Genomic DNA, 20,806 nt, shown 5'->3' with positions numbered 1-20,806 from the left:
GCAAACGCTTAGCTGTTACACAGAAGTGTCCATTCTAAATGTTTTCGTGACTCATTAAACATATTGATCTGACACAAAGTCAGATAATGCCAAGAAGTTTGTTAACATTCCAAAGAGAGTTCTGTGCAGCTCTCCATTAATCTTTATATACAACTTCAAAGTTTGGCACTACTAAAACTTTTGCTAGTATGGGTTTTAAAATGTAATTACTGATAAGATATGTAGAATTTTGAATAAATCAGGCCAATTGATTAAAATCCATTAAGAGTCATGCTCATTTAATGTCCTTGTATTATTCCCTAATATGGTCCAATTCTACATGGAAGTTGCATTAACAGACAGATAAAAATCCTCTTAAGAAATTACACAAAACTCATTAGAAAAAAATAAACAGCAAAAATGCCTGAGAAATAGAAGGCCAACAACTGCAACAGCAGTTAGACCAAGGCATTTGATTTTTGGTATTTTTCTTTCTTACAATGAGCCCTAGCTTTTTAACTCTGGATATATACATACATGGGCATACATATTTGTTAACTGACTGCAATGTTCTTGCACTTCTATTCCCAGAGGTGCCCTGGTTCACCCCAGACACTGCAGAGAGCCCATCCTTCACAGTGCCATCACTGGCAGGATACCTACATCGAAAGAGTCACATTCCCTCTGAGGCACATCAGCACCACTCAATGATTCAAAGAGGATGCTTTTTAGCATCACATGGCACTCCCTCCCATGAAGGCTGAGCGTTCAGCTTTCAAAGGGTTTCCAACTCCTTCTGGCCCAAGGCCTCTGCTTTTATAACAGCCTTTGATTCCTGAGCATTCATCATGTCTCCTGCTCAAATGTTTTGGGAAGCTGACTCATACCTTTGAATATAAAGCGAACATCACCAGCAGACATAACCAACAGAGCATAAATACAGCTAGACTTCCCGAAGCCTTTACTATGTAGTGTGTTATTAAGCTGTTCCATATCAGTTAAAGCAGGCCCAAGGCAGATGATCTATTTTTAATCCTTGCCACTGGTTTCTTACCATTACTAGCTCATTTCTCTCCGCCCTCCAATTTGCCAGCCTGTAAACTGGAAACAAACTTCCTTCTTTGCTCTCCAGGTGATTTGGGGATTATCAAACAAAAATTGTTAAAGTTTGCAATTATGAGCATAAGAGAGATTAACATAAAATATAACCCTTATAAACAAACAACTTCATGTCGGGATTAGGACAGAACACATTCCAGATTGACAGCTAGTTTACATTCAGGAACTGACTCTTGAATAACTCCTAATGTATCATATTCCTACGAAACTAAAGCACCTTAGAGGAAAAAGCACATCTGTTAAATTTACTGTCAGGATACACGTCAGTATGAAAAGTCTACAACACAGAAAAGCTAGCGACTATGTTTTTAAACAGAAACAACCAGCCCCAAATGTTATCTGCTATACAAATCATCCACAAATAAGATTAAATGTCTCGATGGTTCCCTATTTTTTCATGCCATAACCTGAGGTGTATGGTGCTAAGGCAGACACAAAATGTTCAAGAAAGAAAATGGAGATGTCAGGCATAGAAATTTGGCTAAGAGATATAGCAGGAGCATATTAAAGAGTATTTAAGAGAAGCAAATCCAGCATTGTCTTCCCACAGCCCTATCATCTGGCTAGAAATCTGAGGCACACTGAAACGCATACAAGACAACTTTGTGAGGCTTATAAAGTCTCTGCAAAAGTGGCCCTAAAGAAACCAGGTTTGCTTGATATTTTCAGAAAGCCAGCTAATAACCGGATCATTTTTACTGGTCTCTTATGTCGTTCTTTCAGACGGGTCTCACTGCATGATTAGCAGATCTGCTTTTTTCTACTTATATCAATCTGTCTATCAGTACCTTGTCCTTAATACCTTTCAGCGTTTAATCACAAATGCAGACTGTCGACTCTTTGAATGCTATTGTGTAAATACGGTACAAAAGGAAGATATTATCACAAAGAAAAGAATGACTGCCTGAGCAACTACAGCTAGTAACATGCCTTTAAAGCAAAGAGCCTAGATACTCATCTGAATCAATACAAAATGTTTTCTGTATAAGGATCCATGATATCTGCATTCTGACAGCATCTCACAGAACAAGGCGAGTTAATACCAAAGTGGTATTTGATCTTTCGTAATACCAGCAATATGGATGTTTGAAACATCAAACTCTTTCCACTGAAGATACCGAGTATCAAGATTATATCCTTGGCTTGACTAATAAGCAGCCGTAATGCTTTAATAAATAAAACCAACATATTGTATGTATATGAAATTTTTTTTTAAAGAAAATTAATTTCACACCAGCATGTTATCTCTCCAGCAGGTCCCAACAATTACTTCCCAAGTTTAGTTTTGCGTTTCAGTTTCATGTTGTACTCAAAGTCTCATACCTCAAGAAAACCAGCAAAACTATGTAAACAGTGTGATGTCAGCAAGGGGAGAACGAAGCGTTAATCTGGATGCAGAAGAAAAAAATTGCTTCTTTACTTGTGAAATTATTAAGTTTCTTTTAAAACAGCAGTTCTTTGGAACTTAGGAGAAGAAAACAGACCCTGACTCAAATTAGCTCTGAAGGTGAAATACCTCAACAGATTCTTGTCTTGTTTTTGATAAGAAGTCTTGGTAAAGTGGATAAAATTCCTTTCTACCATAATCCTGCATTTTCCCATCAAGGATGACTCTTGTAATACTCACTCAAACGGCAATCACAAAACTGCCTTCAGATTACTTTCAAGAATTTTTCACAAGCTTACTGCAGTGAGCGAATTTTCACACAAATTAATTCCCTCATTGTTCTCTGAAATGCCACCATACCGCCACATACATACACTTACCAAATCCCTGTTCTTTCCCAATTTTGAGCAGTCTAAAACTACAGATGTATATTTTAAATTTCCTCACGTATTAGAAAAAAGAAATCATGGAATGTTAACAGTAAGTAATAATAGAGTGGTGATAATAATAAAAACTTTATATTTTTTAAACAAACAACTAGACTTGCAGCTTAAGAAAATTTTGCTGTCAATTTCCTGTTCATTTGGTTTCTTTTCTTAATTAGAACGGCAAACATGACATTCTACTGATATGTTATACTTCAAAAGGCCTGTTACTCATGTACTTCTGCAGTTAGCAACACAATGTTTTCCGCCCAGTACTTATTCTAAATTAACCTCCTAAAGTTTACTTCAACATCCAGCAATATTTTACAGAATATAATGTATTATATGCCAGCGGTAACAACTGTTATCTATTCTGCTGCTGACATTAAACAGGAATGGTGAAGTACACGGTCCTCTTGAGTACTCACATTTTCAGGAATACTGGGAAGCTCTCTGATGTCAGGCACAGTAAAGTAAGAGTGCTAAAAAAGAGCAAATATTGATTATTGCAATATTGTCAAAAGCAATCTAAATGCATTGCTTGGTATTAGTAACAGCAGTAATAGCAGTTGCTCAGCTAAGTAAAAATGACAGAACATTTGTTACCAACTACCAGCATGACTACTTTGTCATGGATTTCAAAAGCTGGATTCTCAGATCACACATGCAATATGAAATGCATTAAGATAGAAAGTATCAAATGCTCCTGAAATTTATATTACATGTTTTTGTCCTTCAGAGACGCTGATACAGACAGACTCACCCAATGTATGACATATGCCAAGGAAACTCCAAGGCACTCTATAATTCAAGCCATCTTTCCACAGCCCACTGCAGGTTGCATGACGGACTAGAGGGAACAGCAGCAAGCAGGACCTGTTCTGACTTACAGCATCACTAAGCTTCATTGAAGACAATGGTGAAGTTACGGAAATTTACTGCGAAACACTTCTTAAAGTTTTATGCCCACTTACCTTGAGAAATATTACAAAAGTTCTAGGTCACTTTTATACGCCTTAAATACACATTTTGAAAAACTATATTGGTCTCGCAGTTTTATAATCCATTATATTGTTACTTTTTTTTGTTAACTGCCTGCATTCCAAGAGACTAGGTTCACTCTGCTTCCCAATCTGACCACGCATGACTTGCGTGATTCCTGGTTAGGGCTTTGGGAAAGGAAAGGAGAGAATGCAACTAAAGTGCTTTCATAAATCAGTGTTGTATACAATTTGTATTATTTTTAAGATTTTCACAATTTGTCATAGGGCTACCTATTAATTACTTGCTGAAGCTTTAAAGGCTGTTATATTCTTGGCATAGTTCCACAATTGGCACAATTTTCTTGTATATACATCTCAGACATTTCAGTGCTTCATGAACAGTCTATAACCTGAAATAGCAAGCGGGTATAACAGCTACACTGAATATAGACACTAAATGTATAGATTTTTTTTTTCTTTTTGATATATCACTGTTTTAGTTTGGCTGAAAAGCTGCAATGCAAAGATACAGGAATAGTATACTATATCACATATAGGAACCTCACCCCGACCCCAAAATAGGCTTGTAAACAGCCAAAATAAAATGCGTAAAGACACCACAGCTAACAGTCCCTTGGCTGCTTTTTTACATCCTTTCTTGCTTCATCGCCCATGAAATGTCTGAGACAAGGGGAGACGGGCAGCATTCCTTGAAACCACTGGTATGAAAAAACTGAAATATCCCAACTGATCATTGCCTTTTGAGGCAGCTCGTCCCCTTAAACAGAAACGCTGTTCATAAAAGAGCTAGCCTCAGGAGGACCGGGACATTTCCACTGCCAGCTGTGACCTAGCAAGGCCAAACAACTGTTACCTGTCGACTGACATTACAGGGTGAAGTGATGAGAGTAAGCTGCCTGTTGCCAAAAAGTACTTTGGAAGAAGGAGTAAAGGAAATGAGAGGGAGAAGAGAACTGTGGCTGCACACACCGCTAGTTTCCATGTGAACTCTAAATGACTAATTGGCAACTGCAGCAATGTGCATCTTAAGTATTTTGTCACTACAGCCTGGAACACAAAGTTGTTCTGCAAAAATTAATTTGAAGATAAAAACCCCAAAAGACTAAATGAAAAACACAATCCCGTCAATAAAATCCCACATCTATTCCTTCAGTGTTCTTTGATTCATTTTCTCACAAGATAAAAGAATTAAGTAAATCCTTTTTTTGTACGAGTTTTTTTTTCTTGGGGGGAGGAAGAGGAGAAGGAATCAGAATATGGGATGAACAGTTAATACTCAAAATGCTGTGCTGTGACAGGTACGTGACTGTTTGCTTCCAGTCTTGTACCCCTTCCATACTTGCAAGATCTAGGAGTTCTGCAGAAGTGTGGGCAATAAATGCCATGTTGCTGCTCTGCGACCTCTCGCAGGTCACAGACGACATGGTGAGAAATTCCCATGGGGAATATACACAATCTTTCTCCAATCAAAGAACAGCATTTCAAAGACATCAGAGGTTAAGGAAAGGGAAATAGAGGGCCCCAAATGTGAAAAGGAGAATTTCACAGCTCTGTGACCTCACAGGAAAACAACATCTGTGTACCAAGTTGCAAAAAGGAGAACTGCTTTTGACATTCCTCTATTAAGACATGTAATGAAAATTAAACACTTTAGTTTACATCCCTCCCGCTTCACTTACCACTCCAAGATGGACAGAGGTTCCTGGCTCAGGGATGGTAAGCTTGTGAAATGTTTCTAGGAGCTCACTCCTTTGGCTGTCCTGAAATAAGGAGGGAAAAAAAAAAGAAGGAATACTAAATAGGCCTTGATATAACAAGCTAAACTCCAGGACAGAAAGGCAATGTTTGTGGAATTGGGGGCTTAGAGAACTTGCAAGTGTAAAAAAAAATGTGAAAATACATTTATACATTAGACTATGAACAGAAATAAAGGTAGTTACCTCTGACAGCTGGGTTTTATAACATGATTTTTTTAGAATACTTTTTTTTCAATATGTATTTCTACATGTTTCTGCAACCTACTGAGTCACCAACCTATGCACTACATAGTTACTCAGCTCAGAGCCAGTTTTCACTGCAAGTTCACTGCAAGGTCTTTATAACAATGCACTAGCTCAGGGTAAAGCCAATTATTTAATCCATCTAGATGAAGGTGTGATCCTAAGTGCTTCTACCTCAAACACAAATGATTCTGACAAATGCAAAATACAATTATTACCACAAGATGGTAATAAATCAAAGCAGTAACCTAACCAGGAAGATTATACTTGTAATATTTTAAACACCTGAAACTAGGCTAGGTATTGCAATCATGTATGTGATTTCTCTGTATCATGAACTATCATTTATAAACCTAGAAGCAAATTTTAATGGCTGAGTTCACATTTTTTCCACTGTCTCAAGACTGAATTTTACTTTGCTTTGCTTTAAAAGCAAAACAGCATCTGAAGGGCTTAGGTTAGATGCTCTGTGGGGAAGCATTTTGCATCAGTAAGCTTAGTGCTACACTTACCTTACATGACAAGTAAACTCAGATAAAACATTTGTCAAGGATTCACGAAACACTGCAATACAGGAATTGCACGGATGTGCTGCACACAGTTCAGGTAACCAAAAAGTCTGCACAGTGTGGGTGACTGGAGGGAAACCATTAACTTGTGGTGGATCCACAGCCATATTCTTGGACTTTATCTTTTCCCCAAACTAATTTAAAAGCGTATTTATTTTCCAAAGGCACTTGCCAAGCTTTCAGCTTGGCTGAATATGATCTTCTGTATTACTGTATCATACAGATTAATAATTCACATGGTCATCTCTCATATAAGCACTTCTTAAAACAGCTTGTTTTCATCCTCTCTCCCTCATTTGATATCGGGGCAAGGAAAAGAAGGGTTAGTACTTTAGAATAATACCTGTCCTTTTGCTGAATAATCTGCCAAGATATTGAGCAGCTTATAAAAGACTTCAAACCATGGGAGGTAACTGAAAAAAAAAAGAGAAAGAAAAAGCATGCATTTAGCTTGGTAAATATCAGGTAATATATCCAAGATTGCTGGCCTTTACTATATAGATGCATCCTGACAACGGCCTCCACTGGATGTGACACTTTATAAATATGTTAGGAAAGCCACATTGGAACTTCCATTTGAAGGAGAACACTGCCAGAAGGTTGAAGCATCCCTTTCCTTGGAGGACTGAGCTTCAGGATTTACTGTTCCCCAGCGCTTCCAGCCACCTGTGGGCACAAAACACAAACCGCAGCCCCAGCCATAAACCAAGGCGGGCACCGGCCAGGCCAGCGCTGGGAGCTCACCTCCCTTCCCACCCTGCACGTTACAAACATACGAGCCAATGGGGGCCAGTGGAACATTTTTAATTGCAATTATTTCCCAAACTGTATGTTAAAGAACTGGCCTACTGTACAGCTGCTGAAGGTCCAGTACACTGAAGACAGGCTGTTGTTTTGGGTTTCAATCTTGATACCACTGCATTTTTTAAATTGCATAACCAGTATCTCAGTTTTTAACTGCTGCCAAATCTTACTCCATATCCTGTATCACTGGGCTTAGCCCAGGCCTTAGGTCCAATGGAAACTTTACGTTTAGTACATTTGCACTCAACTTACAAAAATAATAAAGAAATGAAATTAAAAGACAAACATGCCGAAAAATCACATCTTCTTCATTTACGCTACATTTCCATTCCACAAACTAAGACAGACGGCTAAGATGTTACCTTGCACTACAGTATGCTTCGGTATGACTTTGTGCCCTACTTTCATGACACAGTTCTTTATTTCAATTCCTTTTTAAATACCAGCACGGAATTTCCCCTCAGCTGCAGTGAACAGGAAAGCAAGTTTGCGTGACACAAACCGATTCTTCTTTTAATCACAGGCGCTTTCTGAAGCAAATGGATTCTATTTTGATATAGTTAGACAGGATTTAAAGTTTTTATAAAATATGACTACATCCTGACAACTATAAGGAATTGAGTGCCCCATGGTTCTTAACTGTACAGCTTTTAGTAATAAATGAAGTGAGAAGCTATATATGAGACAGATAAAGTGAATGGCACTCCATCATTAACAGTTGTTTGAAGCCTGCAAATGCTACTGTAAAATGTAAGTAGCTTATCAAAATATACCGATAAGCAACTTAACTCTTCATGTTATATGACAGTACTATCATTTAAATTAATATGCTCTAATCGTCTTTACAAACTATGTATTAGAATAGAGCAGAAAGACAGACAATTACCACTTTAAACAGCATTTAAGTTTGGCATTATATTGTAAACAATCCGGAAGGATTAGTTAGAAGATAAGTTTCTTTCTTTCTGTTTAGTTAAATAAACTTCAGCAGAGTTAAAAGCCATTACAAGAGTAACAAGAAATCCTCTCAAAACATATCTGCTAAGTAGAGATTAAGAACCCAGTAAACAAATCCTTGCAAGGCATCTATCAAGTGAGTTCCAAAGGACGAGAACCAAGAAGGCAGAAAGCTCCCTGACAGCGTGAAACCAAAGCGTAGCTCAGGAAGGCGTTATTTCAAGTTCTACTCAATCGCTCAGGGACACTGCTGGAAAACTACCGAATTAAGATGAGCACCTTTTAAAATATTATTGTGTTTATGATACATGTGTCAGCATAACAGCAATGAACAAAAGCAAGTTACCTCAGCTTCTAGTCTGCCCGAGCCCCAAGGACAGCCCAGGTTCTCAGCACCGTTTGCAACACAGGGTGCAGGCACCCATCGAGGACAAAGCTGAGCTCTGAAACCAAGCTCAGGTTGTGCTCTTTCTGCAAAGATTTACTTATCTGTCCTGTTGGAGGCCTGTCTGTTCACAGCTAAACCTTGCCTCACCACAGATTCAAGGGTTTTCTTTCTCACCACAGTACACCAAACATGACACATCCGTAGGTTCTATCCATGAGAATACTCCATCCAAATCCAACTTCAATTCTTTCACTCAGAACCTAGAAAATAGCTTCTATGGTTCTAACAGGAATAACCCAGATAAGGTCTCATATTCATGCAATGTGAAAACATCATCAAACCCTCCGTACAACAGGGAAGGTGCAGCCCTATTTCTGTTACACTTACTCACTCCTTGTTGGCTTTCCCTTTACTATGATCTTAGAATGAACTTCATTAATGTCCTTTGCTTAACACTAACTCTTCCTTATTTGAATCCATGTTTCCCAAATAATGGCTTGGCGGCTCAGCATAACCCCTTCTTTTTGCTCATTTTAAGAATAACTTTCCATTTTGAGGAGAGAAGCTTCGCAGTTTTGAAGCTGCGGAAAGGAGCCGATGTTTGAAGCAGACCTCAACACAACACAACGCACGGGGATCTCTGTAGCTCTTGCTCAAGCGAGGTGCAAGACAAGATAAAACAAACCAACCCACCACAAAACTGCATAAATTATGTAGACAATCTCACTTCAATTTTCACCTCCCTCCTTTGTCACCGCAGAATCCAGGATCTCTCTCATCCTGAAAGCTTTGGATACATTAGGAAACTAATTTATCCTGCCATCTTCAATACTTTTACTTCATCACTTATTCCACGTGTTTACTACTCAAGAGTGAAACAGTTCTGCTTTTATTAGACCAAATTGTGACCAGCTAAATTTTTTTTTTTTTCAGGGGGGAATCAAGAAATATAGTTATCTGAATTTGTTTCTAGATCTCTGCCAAAAGGAAAAAAGAAAAGATGTGGATTTTTTTCTTACAAAAAGCAAATCTACAAGGCAGCCTTTAAACACCCCCTCCAAAGAAACAGAGGTCGGATTTATAACCAAAACCTTTCTGTACCACATGCAACTTAAGTAGCACAACTGGTAGCACTACCGAAGATTTATGGCTTATGACTTGCTCATATTTAATTTGTAACCAAACACTTCCCCTTCCTCTTAGCTACCTTAGAACTTTTGATTAACTCTTGTTTTCACAGGTCATAGGTTAAACAAAGGAAGGGAAGCGCTCCGGAGTGAAATTGCCCAGAGCACCGTAGCATGGGAGCACACGTACGCACGCGTGCACCCCCCCTTCAAGCAACATCAAAAAAGCGATAGACTAGAGATTCTTCAAGGGAGCTGAAGTTCAAAGACTCCAATAAGCATAAATCAGATTGTGGTTGAAGAGTAAACAAAAATAAAAGTGCAATCTGAATTTTTTTTTTTTTTTTTTTTTAATTTTACACCCGTTTTCAGTTTCCTCACCCATATATATACACACATATAGTGGTATATTTGCCAGAAATCACGAGAACCAAATCAAAGCCTGACCAAATTAGGCTTCTTCAAGCTGAGAGATGGGTTTAGCACTCTGCTTTTCTCTCCCTCTGAACCTTCAGCGTGCAATGCAGCCCCGGTGCTGGAGACAGGCCAGGCTGCTGGGAAACAAATATGAGCACAGGAAAACTGCTTATTATGCTACATAAGGTCTGCACAAACTCTACGGCACAAGTTGCACAGTACCTTATTCAGTAACTCGTATGTCATCACCTTTTTAGTGCACTCCTTGAAAGTACAAAACATCATTAGTTACATGTGTCACAGCAATTAGGGTCAGTCAAACCGTTAAGACAACAGCGCTGCATTGCAGCTTGTAAATACAAATGCTTCCAAAATGTCGTGTTTAAGGAACAGTGGTGCAAAAACAACTGACAAGCCAGGCTGAGACAACAGGAAAGATATAAAAAGAAGCAAATTAGCATGATAACAAAGCCCAGCCATCCCTGTGGGTAGGGCGGTTGCAGTTATGAGGAGGTTCACCTTTAATGGAGCAGACTGGCAACCAGCAGCAGAGCCTCCCGTCCTGCGACTCCGGGCCAGCTAAGGGGACGGGGAGGGCAGGAGGATGCGGACGACCGGTGCACCGGCAGCTGCAGAAGGGACAACCCGCCAGCCAGCGCTGCTCTCACACCCCAATCTGTACTTCAAAAGTTACACTGAGCAGAAAATGTCATCACCCAATATTAGCTGCTGCACAGACGAAAATGCTGGACTGCGGTCAATTTAGCTTTGAATTTTTCAACATATTAATCCACTCGTGTGCTTTAATGTATGAAAGGAAAAAAACTCCTCTCTCACTGCAGCACATGGGAGGTCACATTTTCTGACCTCCAGAAAGGACTGCAACCAAAATTGGAGAATATTAAGTCAGCCCTTTTGAAATAAAGCAACTGCATTTATATGCAAATATAGACCCCCGCCCCCCGCGTGTACGCACACGTAGGTGCACGCTTTGCCGTTCCACAGCACGGCGGATGCAGCGAGAGATGAGCCAACAGAACCTCCTTCAGCAATACTAAGTTGCCAACAGCAATGAAATCAGGCAGAAAAGTAGTTTTCCAGGATCCTCCTCATCTTATTAAACACTTAACAAAAGCTTTAAAAAACAAACCATTTATTAGCATTGTTTACAATCAATTTTTCTTTTTCATTACTTTAAAAAAAAAAAAAGAACCCCCCCTCCAGCTGACTTACACTAGGGAACATTAATTGAAACCAACACTTCAACACTTGAAATTTAGCCAGGTCAAATTGCACCTATGGATATAAAGCAGAAAGGCCACAATAGCACACCGAAAGACAATACCCGATTTTAATCTACTACTAGTCCAAGCCCTCTTCTAGTCTGTTTGACATGGGCAATTCTGGAAACAAAGTTTCAGTACGTGCAGCCACAAATATAAGTTAGCCTATGGCAAAAGCTATACAAGGCACTGCTCTTGTATCCAGTCTACCATGCAATTATCCAGTTTTGGATTTTAAATCAAGGTAAACTTCCCCCTTTAAAACCACCTTAACTTACTGGAAGATTTAAGGATCATGCTTCATAACTTCAGTACAGTGTTTTGGCTACTGTCCTACGTAAAATGAAGGGCTCACAGATAGTAAGTTATGGGACTCCAAGCTGCAAAACCACGAGAGCTACTGTTTTATCTCCATCAGAATATAACGATTAGCTTCCAGCAAACACAAAAGCCAAGAAAGTATATACAAACCCAAGATGATAGCTCTGTTACAGTGATTGCCTGTATGTAAAGACATGCAACTAATTCAGTCAAATGGAATTGTCCAACAGTAAATAAGAAAATGCAACATCTCCAAGAAAAGCAAAGGGGAAGTCTTCGAGCAACGTATCTACGCTGGCATCCAGTTGATTTCTTTCTCAAGTAAAGGGTGCCTTCCTCAGGAAAAACCAGCTGTTTCTTATCCAGTTCTGAAGCATTACTAATGAACAGAGGTTTTGATGATAAAGATACTTCCTTTGAAATGTGAAAATTTCACCATTATCATTTCTTTTGATATTTTTGAGCACTCATTAGAATGAAGGAGTCGTAAGTTATAGCACGTACCACTCTAAATCACTGTAGCTATCTCAAGAATACCATGTACATCCAAGGTCAAGTGTAAGGAGAGGCTGCGCAAACAGGCAAGCGCGGTACAGACCTGAGCATTTTACTTACTGTTAGAAAGGTGAATCTCCAATGAAGTCAACTTAAAAAGGGAGAGATTTTCCAGCGTTAGCTGTAACAGCCAAGTGTGAAGTGGAAGCAGCACCAAGATAACCGAAGTGTGCAAGAGCACAGTGAAAGCTGAACTCATCAAAATAAACCCCCATGCAACACCGAAGAGTTTGGAAGCGCATTGAGAACTTCGGCAGCAAAAATGCTACATGTGCCAGTGTAGCAGCAGCAAACCTCAGTGGCAAGGGGTACCCTTCAAAATGATTTATGAGTATTTGCTAATTACCATAGCAACTGTTCATAAAACTAATTTTTAACATTGACAGCTCCAGCATTCGATTTTACTGGTGTGCCGACACCATTAAAAAGCAAAGCAAATGCTTCTGGGAAGGTACCTGTAGTACCTTTGGTTTCCTCTGAATGCTACAAAAGACAAGTACCACCTCAGTTTACACAACTTCTACTGAGTACTAGAACAATTTCCAGTCCGTATACAGGCAGAACTGCATTTCTACAGGTATCCTTGTCATTTGAAATTAATGAGACTGAGTAACCAGTCAACATATTTAATGCAGCATCTCCTAATAGACTGAGTTATAAGCACACATAACTTTTATTCCTTCCATTCACACAGATCAGAAGTGGAATTTTTAACATGTATTTATTTATAACACATACTATATATTTTGATAACAGCATAACCAACTGCCATCCCCCTTGCAAAACACAACAGTCATTTCCATTTTACAGATGGGCATACTTCTCTGTAGTGACAGGCTTACAAACTCCGTCTGTATTAGCCAGGACTGGAGTTGAGTTCTTGAATCTTGACCTTTTGCTCAGTACAATCATCTACAGTGGCCTGGAATACTTAATGCTGTCAATAATGAGCTTGGTTCTTATGTAAACTATAGTATGCATCATCACTAACTTCACTGGAAATGCTCCTGACTGACAAAGTGTAAGGAAGAGAAAATTCAGGCCAAGTATTTCTTCTGCCAGCACGACTTGTGCATGTATCAATAAAACACACTGGTGTTCCAGTTCATGGACTCTGCATAATTAATTCAAAACATAGATGACCTGGTACTTAGTTGTGGCAGTGAAGTCCCTACGAAGCCCAGCAGGCTCATAGGTGTCAAAGCGTTGGTCTAACGAGTGAAACCCCTTTTCTCGCGTGGTCACACCCACATGATGTGAGTGACTTGTACCGATAGGTGTGCGCACGCCTCGTTCTCCATATCCACTCCAAGCAACATCACTGTTCCGAACTTGAAATCCTTAGGAGAGTAATGCGCAAGATCAAAATCTCAAGTAAGATTCAGCAAACTGAAAAAGATGGGGGTTATTATTGCTGTTATTATTACTACTATTATTAATTTCAGCATATTGAGCCAGTGAATGTTCCTGGTGAAGCAGAACATACCTTTTCTGATTCAAGATACTTGTCAATACCTGCAGGACAAACGACAGATCCCTGCATCAGTCAGAAAGCATCTCTGTGGATAATCCCACCACCACCAGGTTTGAAAGAAAACGAGTATGGGAAATATATCAAGAATTACTTGTCTCTCTGAGACTAGTTATCTTTAGATTTCTTGCATTTAAATATAAAACACTGCCATTTATACTTAAGAGCAATAACGCTTCTTTCCGTCCTCCTTCACCTGGGAACTAACGATACTCCTCCCAGACAGCATTATTCCTAATGTTAGCAATCATATTCTGCTTTAAGTTAATAATGGTGATTGCAGATTCTGAACTAAGTTATGTTTGCCAGTCACCATGCTCTTCAGTGGTTTTGTGCAGACACAATTTTAAATAGCAAAAGCACAGCCATCAAAATGCTTTTTTCCTTCCCTTCATTAAAAATGTGAATTTCCCTTTTATTTTATTTTGAAATTCCACCTTAATTTTTAACAGCTAAGACTAAGTTAAATGACATAACTATGTATTTTTAAAAATAATTCTTTTTTCTCCCCTCAAGAGAGAGCTGAGTCTTCATATGCCTACTATTTTCCTTGCAGTAAATACACTATTTAAGTCTTTTTTTTTCTTTTTTTTTTTTCTTTTTTTTTTTTTTCCTTCCTTTCTTTCCCTCCCCAATGTTTCCAGCATTTTTACAAAATGCATTTGAAAGGACCAAGGCATCTCTGGGCTCATTTGGGAATTTCCGTAGGCTAAATTCCCAGTTCAGCCATTTATGTGTTCCAGTGTCTTCCCCTACACCTTACGGAACTCAGTACATCATTATTCTCTCTTCTAGACTCGGTCTATTGACACATTCTCACACTTGTAAGCTTAAACACATACACACATACCCACGAATCTCCATAGCAACATCTGTGCATGTTGATGAGATGCAGGCTTACCTTCCACAGGATCAGCCAACAGCCTTTGAACATCAGCTTCTATTTTTTTTTTTATTTCAAAGTTTTGTCTCTGCGTTAGACCTCAATGCACTGCAAGTGCCTCTGCCACTGCAGAGAGCCAGCTGCACCCTTCCCTTTCCTTGCTCTCATAGGATTTCTTTCCTTTTTGCATCTTCCACAATTTTGTTATAAACTTCCCTTGGATTACTACCCACAAGCCATCGTTCCATGATTCCCTGAGATTCAGTTAAAAGTTCTGTAGCTTAAGCATGAGACTCATGTACATATTTTAGAAATATTTAACCCCACAGACCTGGCGCACGCAGAACTTGTGCGTCTCGTCTTACGGAGCATCTTAAAAGTATGTAATTGTCAAAGGAAAGTGCTTACTTCGTGACCTGCCACCGTGTATTAATAATAAAAGTCAATTAAAACATTCCCTTTCCTGTTTTTCTCCCCAGCGTGACCAAGTATAAGCGGTTACAGCAAGTCTCACTCTCACAAAGACTCCCAAGCTCCCTAAATACCCCCATTGAACCCAGGCGCTCCCCAAACTGCCACAGTGGCTCTCGAAACAGAGCAGCAGCGTCTCTCACAAAAGGCAGCTCAAAGGAGCTGAATGCACCCCCTTAGCAACATGAAGCCAGAAAACTGTAACAAAGCGATTTATGATGTAACAATTTTACATTTTAGTCAAGCTAAAAAGTGCACGGGCAGCTTGAGATAACCATTCCAAGGGCCTTTTGTCAGCGTGCTAACATCTAATTGGGACGTCGCAAATGGAACTGGAGGCTGAGCTTGACAAAGCTGTCACCCTTTCTCGGATTCTTTGTGGTCACTCTAAAACCTTGGGGCGGGGGGGGAAGTCCAGTGCAGCTGCACTGTGGAATTTATGTAAATAGAACGAATTCAGAAGAACTTTAGCATTACAGCATGCAACATCATGAAGCACCTACCAACCCAGCACACAGTAATCGCCCCTGCTTCTCGCAGGAGCCCTCTGGGAAGGAAGAAAACAACAGAATCTGACAGTCTGAGAAAGCCTTCCCATGAAAACCATGCCTTGGACTTTCATTGAAAAACATTTTATACCGAAAGAATCTGTGTTTTAAGAAGCTGGAGCATTACCCTTCAGGCTGGCAAACAGGAATACCACACCTTCTAGCTTCGAGGTCCATGCATAACACCCTACATTCCGTACAGAGACACGGTACATTCACAGATACCCAAGTACAGGCATAATGTAGAATGTACAAAATTTTAAGTATCTTCAGCAGTCAAGCTTTTTTCCTGCGAATTGCCTATCACTGCAAAATTTAAGAACGTTTATTGAATTTTATGATAGAATATTTTGTGTTTAATTCATTTCAGAAATACCTTTAAGGTCTGTTCTGTTGTTGGGGACTTGCTGCTCTCCCTCTGGTAGATCACTCCTTTTTAAAAATCAAAGATTTTTAACTTTTAACACACAAGTGATTCATACCATTGGGAAAATGTGCTAAGTGATATTTCTCCCGTCAGTCCACACAGAGAAAAGAGAAAGGAATTCATTTAAGAGACAGAACCTAGGGTCTGCTGAAACAAAATGCAAAACTGTAAGTAGATTTTGGAGAGTACATACATCTCCAAAGCCTGGGGCACAGGCTGACGACAGAAGAAAAGAACTGTGCAATTTGACCAGCTTTACAACAGCGCAAGCCCTGCGACACAGGGCTTTTATGGAGTAGAAAGCTGCAGCTCTTGCTGTACCCAGCTAACATCAGCAGGTCTGACCAGGTACCGCCCTTCTCAAATTCGGCATGCTAAGATGATTAACTCCAGAAGATCACATGCATTAACTTAAAAAAAAAATTAATGTTTTTTAGTAGATGTAAAATTAAATGGGAAGTCCCATAAACTCCCAAACACTGTCATAAGGTCTCTTGTCCCTTTTGAGAAGAGCAAGTTGTAAATCTTTGGGGTTTTTTTAGCTTAAGACGAGAAAGAAACTTCTCAAGCGTATTTGAGAGCAAAGGACTGAAGTAGTGACATGAAATAAAGGTACATAAATAAAAAGGTTTGTTTGCATTTACAAGGCGCACCCTGACAGTTATGTCTTTCTACTCTTATTAAAACCACAGGCAAAGAATATCCCACAAAGCACACTTGGTGAGGAGATGGGCATGCTGAAGTGCCTGACAGTTTATAGTAAGATTCATGAAGTGTTAAAAAGACAACAATTCTTTTCCACTTAAGGCCAATGGGAATACATTGAACAATGTTTTTACTTGGCCAGGGTTAAGCAAAATGCTCTAATTAACAAATAAGAGAGCAGAGAACAGCCTTAAATTGAGAAAAGTTACAGATGATATTGGCACTAAATTTTTCTGGACATGAAACGGATTGGTTATGAAGTAGTTAGAGCAGTTTGGCACATGGGGCTTGATTTTTAAAAAAGTAGGATGCGTTAGCATGAGAGCCTAAAGATCACCACTGAAGTAACAGCACAGAGAAAGGATTCCAAAGGCTTAGCTTGTCAAGGAATCTCTCTTCTCAAACCACGTTTAAAAGCACACATGAAAGTGCTGGAAGAGAGAATTCTAGATGTGGCAGACAATCAGAGATCCCACTAGGTTTGAGACATCTGGCATCAGTTGAAATCCATCACATTTCATTTGGGGATCAAAGACTACCGTTAAGTCTATCACAGGTTGAAATAGTAGATCCTGAACAGCCTTTTCATCCCAATGCAAATTAACCCTTTTTCCTTGACCAGAGAAACAGCTCCTTTTCATTACAGACTCCAATCATATGTGCTTGTTGAGCTATGCCCTCTAGTACTAAGTTTGAGCTGAAATTTCAGTAGAATTATGAACTTTTTATTATAAATCAAAAGTGCTCCCTATCAGCAAGAGGCACGCTGCGTTACAGCACACTGCTGCAGTGAGTTCCAAAAGCCATGGGACTTGGAAGGATTTTGTAGTGCATCTGTAATGCCATAAATTCCTGAAGAGAAGAAAAATTTTACAGAGCTCTATGTTCAAGAGCCACAACGAAAGGCTGGTAAGGACTTCTGCTCAGCTACAAAAGAAATTTGCCACACATTTAAAGGTTGAAGCTGAGCATCAGGTGTGTTTTCTATAAACTCTGTCTCTCCCAGGGTCTTTTATTCTTGAACCAGAGGTTTTTTCTAGCCCATATATTTTGTCATTAGCCATCAACCTATGTCAAAGGCTAAGGAAAAAAACCCAAACAAACCCTGAGTTAAGAAATTCTGAGTAATACACACAGCTCAGAAGTCGCCCATGTGATGACTGTAACAGGTTCAGAGGATAAGTGACCCCCAACTGGCCAACACATTCCACCTCTAGAGCAACCAACTTCATGTAAGGCCAATGCCCATCTCTGAGAAAGAACAACTCAGTAGGACATGAAGGTATATTCAGAACTGTCAAATCAATATTTAAGGAAGGGAAGTATCAATTAGCTAAATCATAGGAGGAAGGCCAAGGTTTTCACTGTCACATGGGAGAGAGAATTGCCTTCCGAGCCACAGAAAGGAATATCTACTTAACCAAGCATGCCACGTGGGAAATATCTCGTAGATCAGCACCATGAGCTGATTCAGAAAACACTTGGAGAATCATATCAATAAATACGAGCAAAGTTTTAGTAAGAGGCAAACACTTCAGGATCAAGATGGCAAACACCCATTTCTGAATACACAGGGGAGATGTACACTGAGAAAAACTGATGAGCCCAGGCTGTTTTTTCTTTTTTTTTTTTTTAATCAGACAGCATTATATCATTCCAAGACCAAAAAGCCAAGCTGGATAATGCAGCTTCATACCTGTGTGTGTTCATAAGACAATGTTCTAGCACACTATGCTGATTCTTTGCATTTCAGTAAATTAAATACAGAGAAAACTGGGGTAGGGATTGAGAGTATTTCAGTAACAAAGAGAGAGAAGAAATCAATTATATGTGCCCCTCTTGTGGAATACTCTCCAAACCGCTTTTGTTTCCTATTGGCAAGAAACAAACTTAAGTGCAGCGAGGTCTTTTATAGTTCCCTTGCGCAGGGAGGGAACTTCATTACTGTGAAGAAATACACGTTCGGTGGCAGCCTCCTAATAATAAGCAAAGTTTGGTCCCCAAGTCAGTTGGTAACAAGTCATAAAAGTTAAACTCAAATCCAGCCACAGCTGAAAGAGCCAAGAGAGAAATTCATGACTCTCTCAGTGCTGTGGTGGTACTTGGAATTCATAATTTGGGAATGGGAGAAACTGAGCTAGTCACGTCAGAATCACCTACAGCAAACAAGCATTTGCAATACAAGATGCGAATGCAGTTCTTGAACTGAAGGCTAAAAGGATCAAGTCACAGAGTCTGATATTTGACTGCAGGTTGTCTATGACTACAGTGCACAATATTTTAGGATTGACAACAGATCTTTAGATGCAGAAATAAGCACATGAAAGGCCTCTTCACCTGCAGAATCATCACTGACAAACCTGATCGAGGGACATCCTGAAAATGTGACACACAAATTAACAGAACAGACTCTCTGGCCCTTTACCTGCCTAGCGGGGACAATTTCTATTTATGAGACTTCTTGCCTAACAATCAGTTTAAACAAATGATTAGGATAGGAGATTGCCCACAATCACTTTATTCTCCAAATACTCGAGCTGGTGCTCCAACACTAAGGTAAGTTACTGTTAGGCAAGTAATACTCGCACTGTATAGTTTGGAGGAAGATCTGTCCCCTATCAAGCATGTTGATAAACAGCAGGTTTACAAATTAAAGTTTTTATTTCAGATCCACACACAGTGCAGATAACGCTGCCTCTACGAAGCCATATAAAGCCTTTCTCCTATTATTACCGTGTGGCTGAATCGTGTTTTCTATTTAAACAATATGCAGAAGTCAACTCATGCAGCTTTTCTCAGCAGTTCTACCTCTCAGAACAGCCCCTGCTTCTCCAATTACCACTGCATAACCCGAGGGCTCCTGCCACAGCTTGGTTTTTGAAGGGGGAAGTTGCCATGTAATCGTGTTGGGGGGATGTTGTATACATCTGTCAGCAAGTACAGGATGGGCTCATTCCTGACAGATGCATTTTGTAAGCCTTCAGCCAGCAACCCAGAAGTGATCCCTTTGTCAAAGAGAAGATCTGTCCGTCTTGCACTTTAACTACTTCCTCCCTACTTTTTTGATGCCAGGGCACTGGGTTTTCCCCAAGGTGATGCGCTAATTCATTTTGTATTAGCACTAAAATGGAAGTTTCCAAGCCAGTCAGCCAGGGCCAAAGGTAATAAAAAGTGACATGACTTAATTACTTCTGTTACAGTTGTTCAGCAACTAAAGAAGGTGTGACATGAAGCCCTAATTAATTAAGTAAAATTGGTTTCTGGTCAGTAGGCAAGACCAGTGAACTAGCTGGCCTAGAATGCAGTATTCTTAGCTTTATCCAATTCCACCAGTAGCAATACATCAGTATTACTAACACTTGACACTTTTTGTTGTGATCCTCATTGATATTTTACAAAAGTGTTTTGACTTGCAGTCAAGATTAAAGCTTTGGCAAAATCTGCAAGAAACTTCCTTTGACACACCTTCACTGTCCTTTGAATTCACTACAAGTCAGCTAAATTAGCATTGCCCTGGGTTGGTAATGTAGAGGGAAGAGGAGAAAGAAGGGGGGGTGGGGGAGTGGGGTGGTGTTTGTTTTAAGGGATCCTGGGTCTCTGAGAAGGATAGTGTTGAGAGAGCTCAAACAGAAGTCATAACTACCTTTATATTGTGTATTTACTCATTATATTCTGAAAGCAAATACTGTTCTTGTTTCACATACCAAAACAACAACAATAAAAACAAAACAGCAAGACAATAGCACAGAATTGATACTTTCACTACACCAATATCATAGTTTTTGTTCCAAGAGGAAATACTCAGAGTGAATGGCACTTACCACTGCTATAACAATTACCTGGAATTTGTTCAGTTAAACCAATTGAGAGTTCCAATCCAGGACTGTTACCTGACAGCAACTGTTG

The 20,806-nt window shown here is 39.5% G+C and overlaps 1 protein-coding gene across 3 annotated transcripts in view; it reads right to left on the bottom strand.

The window, feature by feature from the left end:
- DENND1A (DENN domain containing 1A) overlaps positions 1-20,806 on the bottom strand; it is a 211,402-nt gene that overhangs the window by 115,910 nt on the left and 74,686 nt on the right. For all 3 annotated transcript variants that reach the window (XM_035888591.1, XM_009648821.2, XM_035888592.1), the window contains 3 exons: positions 6,827-6,896; positions 5,594-5,674; positions 3,339-3,392 (listed from right to left, as the gene is read on the bottom strand). In XM_035888591.1, the coding sequence (XP_035744484.1) occupies positions 3,339-3,392; positions 5,594-5,674; positions 6,827-6,896 (205 nt within the window). The remainder of the gene's footprint in view (positions 1-3,338; positions 3,393-5,593; positions 5,675-6,826; positions 6,897-20,806) is intronic.

This window comes from Egretta garzetta, unplaced genomic scaffold (genome assembly GCF_000687185.1).
Source record: "Egretta garzetta isolate BGI_Z169 unplaced genomic scaffold, ASM68718v1 scaffold211, whole genome shotgun sequence".
Lineage (NCBI taxonomy): Eukaryota > Metazoa > Chordata > Aves > Pelecaniformes > Ardeidae > Egretta > Egretta garzetta.
This window is presented reverse-complemented; position numbering and strand designations above follow the sequence as displayed.